Here is a 13,254-nt window from a genome sequence, read left to right as displayed (position 1 = left end):
TGTCACTTTTGGGTATTTTCACCCATATACACACCTCAAAGTGACTTCAAATGTGAGGTGGTCCCTAAAAAAAATGGTTTTGTAAATTTTTTTGTAAAAATGAGAAATCGCTGGTCAAATTTTAACCCTTATAACTTCCTAGCAAAAAATAATGTTGTTTCCAAAATTATGCTGATGTAAAGTAGACATGTGGGAAATGTTATGTATTAACTATTTTGTGTCACATAACTCTCTGGTTTAACAGAATAAAAATTCAAAATTTGAAAATTGCTAAATTTTCACCAAATTTCCAATTTTTTCTCAAACGCAAAAATTATCGACCTAAATTTATCACTAACTTGAAGCTCAATTTCATGAAAAAATCTCAGAATCGCTAGGATCTGTTGAAGCATTCTTGAGTTATTACCTAATAAACGGACACTGGTCAGCATTGCAAAAAATGGCCATGTCATTAAGGTCAAAATAGGTTGGGTCATGAAGGGGTTAACGAAAGTGTTAAAATCACAATGCTCAATTTGTGGTAAGAATGCCTTCAGGGAGAAGGGGTACTACGACGAATTTCCAGTTTAAGCATACACATGGTAACATACCTGATCTGTTACCTCTTGAGCGATCGGATGTTCCACTCTTGTGCTCTTTTTCATCATAATTTTTCTCATCCCCTTTACTAGATGCATCCTCTTTCTTGCTTGGTGAAGTCCTTAAAAACGGTAAGAAAAAAAAAAAACTGTGAAAAAACATGTAGTAGCCTTCATTTGTACTTTAATAAACATAAAAGGGATGATGAAGAGTAAAGCGTGGGAAGGCATGAGTTTTGGCTTCCACAATCAGATGAAAGTACATTGTAACAGGTATGAAAGTCACAATTAATGCGGTTAACTTTCGTGCTTTACACTGGAAAAATCAAATATTGAAGTAAAGTAAGCCAGTAGCTGATACAAGTGCAGCTAACAAAGTGATACATTCCTTAAAAAGGAAGCAGTCAGACAATTATTTCACTATATAAACCAGGTTCACCACTTAGAGCACTTTAAAAAAAAAAAAAAAAAAGGCAAGCTGATGCAGCTGGCCACCTGTGGCAAATTCTGCCCAGCATGGTAGCCAGTGATTCTGCACTTTTGGGTATAATTTTTGCCATTTTCTCTCTCTCAGCGAACGCAACTAACTTTATACCAAGCTATTTGTGCTCCTGTGGGTGAAGGATCAAAGGCTTCTTATTATCCAAAAAAGGTTTCTATTTCTCAAGAAAATTCACATACAACGCGTTTCGACAGTATTAATTTCTTCCTCCGGTGTATTGTCACCTAACTGGTGAGCCTTGGGCCAGCATACCCCCTGCTGTGATAAGCATCTCACTGTCTATGGACTTTGTATATACTGAGCTTGTACTCAGCTCTGCTTGTGAGAGAACTGCTGCACCCAGTACATACATGGTTGAATTCAGCTTCTCATTGCCTACATTCAGGCTGCTCTCAGATGTGATAGCAAAAACCTAATGACAGATTCCCTTTTACCAGATCAGATTATTTTGATGTGGAAATTTTAATTACATTTTAACCCCTTAATAACCGTCACTATGCATTAAAATGGTGGTTAAGAGTTCTTATTCCCTCAATGCTTTTTAAATCATGACGCCACACAGCGGCATCGATCACGTGGGTGTCAGCTGTATTTGACAGTTGACACCCTGCAGTATTGGACTTAACCGGTTGTGAATGTTTAACCCCTTAAACACCCCTGTCAATCCTGACAACAGTATTAAAGTTGTTACAAGCTGGCTCTCAGGCTATGTCAGTGAGACACTGTCTCATGAACTCCTCTACATGAGTAGAGCATTCTAAGACAAGTTATCAAAATAAAAATTATACATGTCCCAAAAAAAAAGTTAAACACAAAAAAGTGCACACAAATCACAAAAATAGATTTCGCCAATCAAAACGCAACATTTCTGATAAAACAAAAATAAACAAAGAAAGTACACAATTTGTATTGTTGCGACTGGAACAACCACTCTATAAAACTGGTATGTTATTTACTCCGTTTGGAGAACACCGTAAAGACACAAAACGTGTCAAAAATGTCACTTTTTCATCATACTGACTCACAAAAAGGGAATAAAAAACAATTTGAAAAGTCATGTAAAAAAAAGAAAAACATTTTACAAAGGAGAAAGTCAAACCGTCCAGCAAAAAACAATCCTAATATGGCACAAAAAATAAAAAAAGTTACAGCTCTCAGAATATGATGCAAACATTGCTTTTAGTGTGTAAAAATAGCAAATCATGAAAAAATATTATAATTAGCCATCAACTCTATTCCGACAGCAAAACCGTGTCATATTCCTCAAATAAACATCCTATTTGCTGAATTAGGATTAAGCTAAACTATACAGACGAAAACACATTTTTGGAAGAATCAGTAAAAAACTTGTCAATCGTAATAATTTAGGCTTCTTTCACACTAGCGTCGGAATCTCCCCGTCGCAATGCGTCGGGGAGAGATTCCGACGCTAGCGTTTGCTGCATTGTACAATGGGTGCAGCGGATGCATTTTTCCGGCGCATCCGCTGCCCCATTGTAAGGTGCGGGGAGGTGGGGGCGGAGTTCCGGCCGCGCATGCGCGGTCGGAAAAAGCGGTCCGTCGGAAGAAAAAAAACGTTACATGTAGGGTTTTTTTTTCTCGACGGTCCGCCAAAGCACTACGCATCCGTCCCAAGACGGATGCGAAGTGTGCAAATCCGTCGCAAATGCGTCGCCAATAGAAGTCTATGGGGAAAAAACGCATCCTGCAAGCACTTTTGCAGGATGCGTTTTTTCTACAAAACGACGCATTGTGACGGATTTAACCCCTTCATGACCCAGCCTATTTTGACCTTAAAGATCTTGCCGTTTTTTTGCAATTCTGACCAGTGTCCCTTTATGAGGTAATAACTCAGGAAAGCTTCAACGGATCCTCGCGGTTCTGAGATTGTTTTTTCGTGACATATTGGGCTTCATGTTAGTGGTAAATTTAGGTCAATAAATTATGCGTTTATTTGTGATAAAAACGGAAATTTGGCGAAAATTTTGAAAATTTTGCAATTTTCACATTTTGAATTTTTATTCTGTTAAACCAGAGAGTTATGTGACACAAAATAGTTAATAAATAACATTTCCCACATGTCTACTTTACATCAGCACAATTTTGGAAACAAAATTTTTTTTTTGCTAGGAAGTTATAAGGGTTAAAATTTGACCAGCGATTTCTCATTTTTACAACGTAATTTACAAAACCATTTTTTTAAAGACCACCTCACATTTGAAGTCAGTTTGAGGGGTCTATATGGCTGAAAATACCCAAAAGTGACACCATTCTAAAAACTGCACCCCTCAAGGTACTCAAAACCACATTCCAGAAGTTTATTAACCCTTCAGGTGCTTCACAGCAGCAGAAGCAACATGGAAGGAAAAAATGAACATTTAACTTTTTAGTCACAAAAATTATCTTTTAGCAACAATTTTTTTATTTTCCCAATGGTAAAAGGATAAACTGAACCACGTAAGTTGTTGTCCAATTTGTCCTGAGTACGCCGATACCTCATATGTGGGGGTAAACCACTGTTTGGGCGTACGGCGGGGCTTGGAAGGGAAGGAGCGCCATTTGACTTTTTGAATCAAAAATTGGCTCCACTCTTTAGCGGACACCATGTCACGTTTGGAGAGCCCCCGTGTGCCTAAAAATTGGAGCTCCCCCACAAGTGACCCCATTTTGGAAACTAGACGCCCCAGGGAACTTATCTAGATGCATAGTGAGCACTTTGAACCCCCAGGTGCTTCACAAATTGATCCGTAAAAATGAAAAAGTACTTTTTTTTCACAAAAAAATTCTTTTAGCCTCAATTTTTTCATTTTCACATGGGCAACAGGATAAAATGGATCCTAAAATTTGTTGGGCAATTTCTTCTGAGTACACTGATACCTCATATGTGGGGGTAAACCACTGTTTGGGCACTCGGCAGGGCTCGGAAGGGAAGGCGCGCCATTTGACTTTTTGAATGGAAAATTAGCTCCAATTGTTAGCGGACACCATGTCGCGTTTGGAGAGCCCCTGTGTGCCTAAACATTGGAGCTCCCCCAGAAATGACCCCATTTTGGAAACTAGTCCACCAAAGGAACTAATCTAGATGTGTGGTGAGGACTTTGAACCCCCAAGTAACATAGTAACATAGTAACATAGTTAGTAAGGCCGAAAAAAGACATTTGTCCATCCAGTTCAGCCTATATTCCATCATAATAAATACCCAGATCTACGTCCTTCTACAGAACCTAATAATTGTATGATACAATATTGTTCTGCTCCAGGAAGACATCCAGGCCTCTCTTGAACCCCTCGACTGAGTTCGCCATCACCACCTCCTCAGGCAAGCAATTCCAGATTCTCACTGCCCTAACAGTAAAGAATCCTCTTCTATGTTGGTGGAAAAACCTTCTCTCCTCCAGACGCAAAGAATGCCCCCTTGTGCCCGTCACCTTCCTTGGTATAAACAGATCCTCAGCGAGATATTTGTATTGTCCCCTTATATACTTATACATGGTTATTAGATCGCCCCTCAGTCGTCTTTTTTCTAGACTAAATAATCCTAATTTCGCTAATCTATCTGGGTATTGTAGTTCTCCCATCCCCTTTATTAATTTTGTTGCCCTCCTTTGTACTCTCTCTAGTTCCATTATATCCTTCCTGAGCACCGGTGCCCAAAACTGGACACAGTACTCCATGTGCGGTCTAACTAGGGATTTGTACAGAGGCAGTATAATGCTCTCATCATGTGTATCCAGACCTCTTTTAATGCACCCCATGATCCGGTTTGCCTTGGCAGCTGCTGCCTGGCACTGGCTGCTCCAGGTAAGTTTATCATTAACTAGGATCCCCAAGTCCTTCTCCCTGTCAGATTTACCCAGTGGTTTCCCGTTCAGTGTGTAATGGTGATATTGATTCCCTCTTCCCATGTGTATAACCTTACATTTATCATTGTTAAACCTCATCTGCCACCTTTCAGCCCAAGTTTCCAACTTATCCAGATCCATCTGTAGCAGAATACTATCTTCTCTTGTATTAACTGCTTTACATAGTTTTGTATCATCTGCAAATATCGATATTTTACTGTGTAAACCTTCTACCAGATCATTAATGAATATGTTGAAGAGAACAGGTCCCAATACTGACCCCTGCGGTACCCCACTGGTCACAGCGACCCAGTTAGAGACTATACCATTTATAACCACCCTCTGCTTTCTATCACTAAGCCAGTTACTAACCCATTTACACACAATTTCCCCCAGACCAAGCATTCTCATTTTGTGTACCAACCTCTTGTGCTCCACAGAAGTTTATAACGCAGAGCCATGAAAATAAAAAAACACCAAGGTTACTTACGGGTAGCCGGTTTTTCCGGAGCCCATGACGGCACACCTGAGAGAGAGGATCCGCCCAGCCAGGACAGGAACCCCTACTGAAAATAAAAGGGCGGTACCTCTCGGTCGCTTCAGTTGGTTTTCAGAGCATGAGAGGCCCCCCTGGTTAGTACACATGGCAATCCAACACCACATTATAATAACTAAAAGCACCCAAAACAATAGTGCACACCGAAAAGGTGATAAAAGGGGGAAATATACGGGTGCCGTCATGGGCTCCGGAAAAACCGGCTACCCGTAAGTAACCTTGGTGTTTTCCCTTCCCCCATGACGGCACACCTGAGAGACTTTTGTAGAAAGAAAAAACCTTAGGGAGGGACCACCGCTTGAAGCACCCTTCTACCAAAGGTTAGGTCAGCAGAGGAGGAAAGGTCTAGCCGGTAGTGTTTGAAAAAAGTCGAGGGTGAGGACCAGGTAGCGGCCTTGCAAATTTGGTCAATTGATACCTCAGCCTTCTCTGCCCAGGAGGTAGCCATAGCTCTGGTGGAGTGAGCCTTGATGCCGTCAGGAACCGGAGTGCCACTTGCAGAATAGGATAGACTAATGGCCTCCCTGATCCATCTAGCAATGGTACTTTTAGCTACCCCACATCCCTTTTTATTACCCTGAAAGGCTACAAATAGGGTTTGATCTTTCCTCCACTGACTAGTCATGGTCATGTATTGTAACATGGATCTCCTCACATCTAACATATGGAACCTTTGTTCCCCCGGATTTTTAGGATTACTACAGAATGAAGGTAACGTAATCTCCTGACTCCTATGAAATTTTTGGACTACTTTGGGGAGATACGCTGGATCTGGTCTTAGGATTATCCTGTCATCAAGAATCTGAGTGTAAGGAGGGCATATCGATAGAGCTTGTAAATCACCTACCCTACGGGCCGATGTTAGGGCTACTAGTAGGACTGTTTTCAGGGTGAGTAATTTAGGTGATATGTCCTGCAAGGGCTCAAAAGGATTTTTGGTTAAAGCCTCCAATACTAGATTTAGATCCCAAGGGGGAATTTTGGGGATAATAACCGGTCTAGACCTGCCACAGGATTTTATAAATCGTGAAACCCACCTATTAGATGCTAGGTTGCAATTATATAGGGCCCCTAAGGCTGAAACTTGTACCTTAAGGGTGCTAGTTGCTAATCCTAATTGCAAACCTGTTTGTAGAAATTCTAGGATGGGACCCACTGGAGCTACATCCCCTAACGGTTCACCCAAGAAGTTTAAAAAATTTTTCCAGGTCCTACCGTAGATTCTGGATGTTTTAGGCTTTCTGCTTTTTAACAAGGTGGAGATTAAGCCCGGAGAGAATCCTTGGCGACTTAGTAGTGCCCTCTCAAATTCCAGGCTGCCAGATGGAAGCCCTTCACCTGAGAGTGGGTCACTGGTCCCTGGGTTAACAGGTCCGGTACATCAGGCAGAATCCATGGGTCTGTTAACGACATCTGCCTTAGAAGGGAGAACCAAGGTCTTCTTGGCCAGAATGGAGCTATGAGTATTATTTTCGCTCGGTCTTCCCTGATTTTCCGGACTACTGCTGGAATCAACACTATCGGGAGAAATGCGTAAGCCAGAGAGAATTTCCACGGTATTAGTAGAGCATCTACCGCGAAAGGATGTTCCTTTGGGTTCAGTGAGCAGAATTTTTTCACTTTCTTGTTGTGTGAGGTAGCAAATAAGTCTATCTCTGGTGTACCCCAGGTCTGTATTATTTGTTGGAATACCCCGAGATTCAGGGACCATTCCCCTTGTCTCAGAATTCTGCGACTCAGAAAATCTGCTCGTGAGTTTTCTACACCTCTTATGTGTAGTGCTGTTAGGGAAGATAGGTGTTTTTCTGCCCAATGGAATAGTAAGTTTGACACCTTCATAAGGTTCCAAGACCTCGTCCCCCCCTGGTGATTGATGTAGGCCACTACTGTTCGATTGTCCGTCATGATTCGAGCATGGCGCCCCTGGAGTAGGGGAAAAAAATGTTTCAAGGATTTTTCTACTGCCCATAGTTCTTTCACGTTTGAGCCAGAGCTCCTTTCTTGGGAGGACCAAGTTCCTTGAACTGAATGGGATCTCAAGTGAGCTCCCCAACCTGACCCGCTTGCATCGGTCGTGATGACGTCTTCGACCGGTTTCTGCCACTGGACTCCCATAGTGAGATGTTCCTTTATGGTCCACCAAACTAAGGAATCTCTTACATCCTGATGAAGACATAGATTTCCTTCCAAACGCCCTTTTAACAGTCTTTGAGCTGACAGAACTTCCCACTGTAGTTGTCTCAGGTGGAATTGTGCCCACCCTACAGCCGGAATGCAAGATGTTAACGAGCCTAGTAGGGACATTGCTTTTCTCAGGGTCATCTCGGGTTGGTGTATTGCTGCAGTGGTCAAGTTGATTATTTTGGCTACTTTGTTCTCCGGAAGGAGGCAGAGTTGACGTTCTGAATCTAGTATTAAACCTAGGAAGGACTGTATCTTCACTGGGACCAACTTCGATTTGGGAACATTTATCATCCAACCCAGCTCTATTAGAGTTGCTATCACAACCGTTATCTGATGGGAGCAATCGGCCTCTGTCTTCCCTATCACCAGAAAATCGTCTAAGTATGGGACGATGACGACATTTCTGGAACGGAGGTATGACATTACCTCTGCCATCACCTTGGTAAAAACCCTGGGAGCTGTGGATAGGCCGAATGGAAGGGCTGTATATTGGTAATGTTTCACTTGGTCTTGTATGTAGAGTGCCACTCTCAAGTATCTCCAGTATCCGCGATGTATTGGAACATGATAATATGCGTCCTTCAAGTCTATTACTGCCATGAAGCAGTGAGGGAACAGAAGCTTTGTAGTTGTATTGATGGACTCCATCTTGAAGGAGTGGTTGTCTATCGAGTGGTTGAGTTTTCTTAGGTTGATTATGGTTCTCCAAGAGCCATCGGGTTTTTGTATCAGAAAGAGGGGGGAGTAAAACCCCCTTCCTACTTCCTGAACCGGGACTTCTTGCAAAACATTTTTTTGAATTAGACCAAGGACTTCTGTTTCTAGAACTAACTGTTCCTGCTGGACTTTCCTCCGAGGAGTCATTATAAAATTGTGACTGGGTGGACGGATAAATTTTATTTTTAGGCCGTCTTTTATAATATTCAGAACCCAGGTGCTCGAGGCGATGTTTATCCAGGCTGGATAGAAGAGGGAGAGTCTTCCTCCAACCTCTGATGTAATGTCATTGGGGGGACTTTTTTGCTGAGGTAGAGGGCCCTTTGAACATATAGCCCGTTCTCCTTTTATCTTTGAAATCCCAATTTCTCCTATCTCCCGGAGGTCGGCCTCTGTTAAATCTCCTCCGAAAAAAAGGTTTTTTAGGATCTTTAGGGAAGGTTGGAAAGGCTTTCTTTTTGTCTCCTGCCTGTTCCAATATCTCTTCTAACTTCTTCCCAAAGAGGAGTTGACCGTCACATGGGATGGAGTAAAGCTTATGTTTTGATGGCAAATCTCCCGGACACCCTTTAAGCCATAAGGCCCTCCTGGCTGCGTTGGACAGGCCAGCTGCCCTAGCTGTTAATTTCGCAGAATCCACGGAAGAATCTGCCAAGAAGGCTGCTGCCCCTTGAACTAGGGATATGTTTGCCAGAATATCATTCCTAGGAACTTTATTTCTTAGCTGGTCTTCAATTTGCTGTAACCAGACCATAAGGGCATGAGCTGTACACGTTCCAGCTATAGCTGGTTTCAAGCCCCCTGCCGCGGCTTCCCAGATGTGTTTCAAGAAGCCATCCGCTTTCTTGTCTAGTGGATCTTTTAGGACCCCTGAATCTTCCAACGGAAGGGATGACTTTTTCAAAGATTTGGCTACCGCACCGTCAATCTTAGGGATTTTTTCCCAGGATTCAGAATCTTTTTCTTCAAAGGGATATCTCCTTTTTGATGAAGAAGGTAGGGTACCCATTTTTTCGGGTTTCTTCCAATCTTTTTCGATCAATGCTTTGATTTTTGCATTGACCGGAAATGTTCGTTTTCTTTTCTCTTCTAGACCGCTAAACATGACATCCTCAATTGATCTAGGCGTCTTTTCCTCTTTAAGACCCATAGCAGTCCTGACCGCTTTAACTAATTTTTCTACATCCTCAGTCGGGAAACATGGACGCCCCCCCGTATCACTATCTGAGGAGGAATCTGAGGACTGGATAGAGGCGGAAGAGGTAGAGGGAGACTGGAATGATTTCTGAGAGGCCTCCGAATCCGTAGGCACCTTACGGCTTTTCCTCCCCGCTTTTTTGAGGGCCAGTTTTAGGGAGTCTTTTATCTCTGCCTGAATTATGGTTTTAAGGCTAGAGGCAAAATTAGGGGTCTCTTCCTGAATAGTTCTATTAATGCAGTCAGCGCAGAGGTCTTTCTGCCACTGAACTGCAAGCGGAACTTTACAAAGGGCACATTCACGGTTCTTTGTTTTGCCGCTAGATTTTCTCGACCCCTAGTGATCAAACAGAAAAAATGGACCCTGTTACCATAAGGTCGACATTCACGTAGATCACTCACCACCGCCGACAGTCAAGGGTACCGATTTTGGAGGCTGGACAGATGCACGTGTAGTGTCCTTCCTGGACGCTGAAGAATCTTGCCGAACAGGACGGCTGCCACTTCTACCACTTGAGCGACTGCTCCTGTGCTGGTGGCTCGGCAAAGCATCTGATGAGAGCTCCTGGCGCTGCTGCTGCTGCTGTGATGGCGGCGGCTGCTGCTGCTCCTGTTGTCCTACTTCCATATTGAAGTTTATGGACATGAGCGCGTCTTCTGTGGTCAGGCACCCTTTTATGGGGGACCACTGCACTCCCCGCCTCCTCCAGTGCCCAATAGTGGCCCCTCCCCTCCTCTGCCGCGCCGCCGGAGACCTTATTCCACCGGCCGGCGTTTCTTCATGGGCGCCGCCATCTTGGATCCGGCGCCCGCCCCCGACGTCACACGGGCACGCCCATTCCCAGCGTGCCTTGCGCGTGACGTCAGACGAGCGACCCGGAAGCGGCCACCGCACCTGGATGCCGGCAGAGGGAGGAGGGCGGCGTGGCAGCCACGGAAGGACCCAGGATATCCGACCGTGCTGCAACAATGCCCGCTCGGACGCAGAGACCTGGGGGACCTGCGGACGGCGCATCCAGACTCCCGAACCCGACGCACGCCGGGACGGGACCTGGGTAAGTGGAATCACCGCCGTGTTCAGCACGAGGGTCCCTGTCAGGACAGGAAACCCAACTGAAGCGACCGAGAGGTACCGCCCTTTTATTTAAAGTAGGGGTTCCTGTCCTGGCTGGGCGGATCCTCTCTCTCAGGTGTGCCGTCATGGGGGAAGGGAAAAAAATTATTTTCTCAAAAATGATCTTTTAGCCTGCAATTTTTTATTTTCCCAAGGGTATCAGGAGAAATTTGACCCCAAAAGTTGTTGTCCAGTTTCTCCTGAGTACGCTGATACCACATATGTGGGGGTAAACTACTGTTTGGGCACATGCCGGGGCTCGGAATTGAAGTAGTGACGTATTGAAATGCAGACTTTGATGGAATGCTCTGCGGGCGTCACGTTGCGTTTGCAGAGCCCCTGATGTGGCTAAACAGTAGAAACCCCCCACAAGTGACCCCATTTTGGAAACTAGACCCCGAAAGGAACTTATCTAGATGTGTGGTGAGCACTTTGAACCCCCAAGTGCTTCATAGAAGTATATAATGCAGAGCCGTGAAAATAATAAATACGTTTTCTTTCCTCAAAAATAATTATTTAGCCCAGAATTTTTTATTTTCCCAAGGGTTACAGGAGAAATTGGACCCCAAAAGTTGTTGTTCAGTTTCTCCTGAGTACGCTGATACCCCATGTGTGGGGGTAAACCACTGTTTGGGCACACGTCGGGGCTCAGAAGGGAAGTAGTGACTTTTGAAATGCAGACTTTGATGGAATGGTCTGCGGGCGTCACGTTGCGTTTGCAGAGCCCCTGGTGTGCCTAAACAGTAGAAACCCCCCACATGTGACCCCATTTTAGAAACTAGACCCCCCCAAGGAACTTATCTAGATATGCGGTGAGCACTTTGAACCCCCAAGTGCTTCACAGACGTTTACAACGTAGAGCCGTGAAAATAATAAATCATTTTTCTTTCCTCAAAAATGATGTTTTAGCAAGCATTTTTTTATTTTCACAAGGGTAACAGGAGAAATTGGACCCCAGTAATTGTTGCGCAGTTTATCCTGAGTATGCTGGTACCCCATATGTGGGGGTAAACCACTGTTTGGGCACACGTCAGGGCTCGGAATTGAGGGAGCACCATTTGACTTTTTGAATACGAGATTGGCTGGAATCAATGGTGGCGCCATGTTGTGTTTGGAGACCCCTGATGTGCCTAAACAGTGGTAACCCCTCAATTCTACCTCCAACACTAACCCCAAAACACCCCTAACCCTAATCCCAACTGTAGCCATAACCCTAATCACAACCCTAACCCCAACACACCCCTAACCACAACCCTAACCCCAACACACCCCTAACCCTAACCACAACCCTAATTCCAACTGTAACCATAACCCTAATCACAGCCCTAACCCCAACACACCCCTAACCCTAATCCCAACTGTAGCCATAACCCTAATCACAACCCTAACCACAACACACCCCTAACCACAACCCTAATTCCAACCCTAACCCTAAGGTTATGTGCCCACGTTGCGGATTCGTGTGAGATTTTTCAGCATCATTTTTGAAAAATCCGCGGGTAAAAGGCACTTCGTTTTACCTGCGGATTTTCCGCGGATTTCCAGTGTTTTTTGTGCGGATTTCACCTGCGGATTCCAATTGAGGAACAGGTGTAAAACGCTGCGGAATCCGCACAAAGAATTGACATGCTGCGGAAAATACAACGCAGCGTTTCCGCGCGGTATTTTTCGCACCATGGGCACAGCGGATTTGGTTTCCATATGTTTACATGGTACTGTACACCTGATGGAACACTGCTGCGAATCCGCAGCGGCCAATCCACTGCGGATCAGCAGCCAAATCAGCACCGTGTGCACATGGCCTAATTCTAAAGGTATGTGCACATGCTGCGGAAAACGCTGCGGATCCGCAGCAGTTTCCCATGAGTTTACAGTTCAATGTAAACCTATGGGAAACAAAAATCGCTGTACACACGCTGCGGAAAAACTGCACGGAAACGCAGCGGTTTACATTCCGCAGCATGTCACTTCTTTGTGCGGATTCCGCAGCGGTTTTACAACTGCTCAAATAGAAAATCGCAGTTATAAAACCGCAGTGAAATGCGCAGAAAAAACGCGGTAAATCCGCCATAAATCCGCAGCGGTTTAGCACTGCGGATTTATCAAATCCGCAGCGGAAAAATCCGCAGAGGACCAGAATACGTGTGCACATACCGAAACCCTAGCCCTAACCCTAGCCCTACCCCTAACCCTACCCCTACCCTAACATTAGAGGAAAAAAAAAAATTTCTTTATTTTTTTTATTGTCCCTACCTATGGGGGTGACAAAGGGGGGGGGTCATTTATTATTTTTTTTATTTTGATCACTGGGATAGATTATATCTCAGTGATCAAAATGCACTTTGGAACGAATCTGCCGGCCGGCAGATTCGGCGGGCGCACTGCGCATGCGCCCGCCATTTTGGAAGATGGCGGCGCCCGGGGAGAAGACGGACGGACACCGGCAGGATCGGTAAGTATGATAGGGTGGGGGGGGAGCACGGGGGGGGGATCGGAGCATGGGGGGGTGAATCGGAGCGCGGGAGGGGTGGATCGGAGCACGGGGGGTGGAACGGAGCACGGGG

General features: G+C 44.7%; 1 protein-coding gene across 8 annotated transcripts in view; it reads right to left on the bottom strand.

Annotated features, from left to right (window-relative positions):
* The window catches only part of LOC138680452 (scaffold attachment factor B2-like), a 702,355-nt gene that overhangs the window by 435,564 nt on the left and 253,537 nt on the right, over positions 1–13,254 (bottom strand). For 6 of the 8 annotated variants that reach the window (XR_011321619.1, XR_011321628.1, XM_069767880.1 and 3 more), the window contains exon 10: positions 591–700. Coding sequence is in view for 6 of the 8 variants with exons in the window: in XM_069767880.1 (XP_069623981.1) it covers positions 591–700 (110 nt within the window). In the remaining 2 variants the exon portion in view is untranslated. The remainder of the gene's footprint in view (positions 1–590; positions 701–13,254) is intronic. The other 2 variants (XM_069767882.1, XM_069767878.1) reach the window with 1 other exon arrangement.

Source organism: Ranitomeya imitator, chromosome 1 (genome assembly GCF_032444005.1).
Source record: "Ranitomeya imitator isolate aRanImi1 chromosome 1, aRanImi1.pri, whole genome shotgun sequence".
NCBI classification, from domain to species: Eukaryota; Metazoa; Chordata; class Amphibia; order Anura; family Dendrobatidae; genus Ranitomeya; species Ranitomeya imitator.
This window is presented reverse-complemented; position numbering and strand designations above follow the sequence as displayed.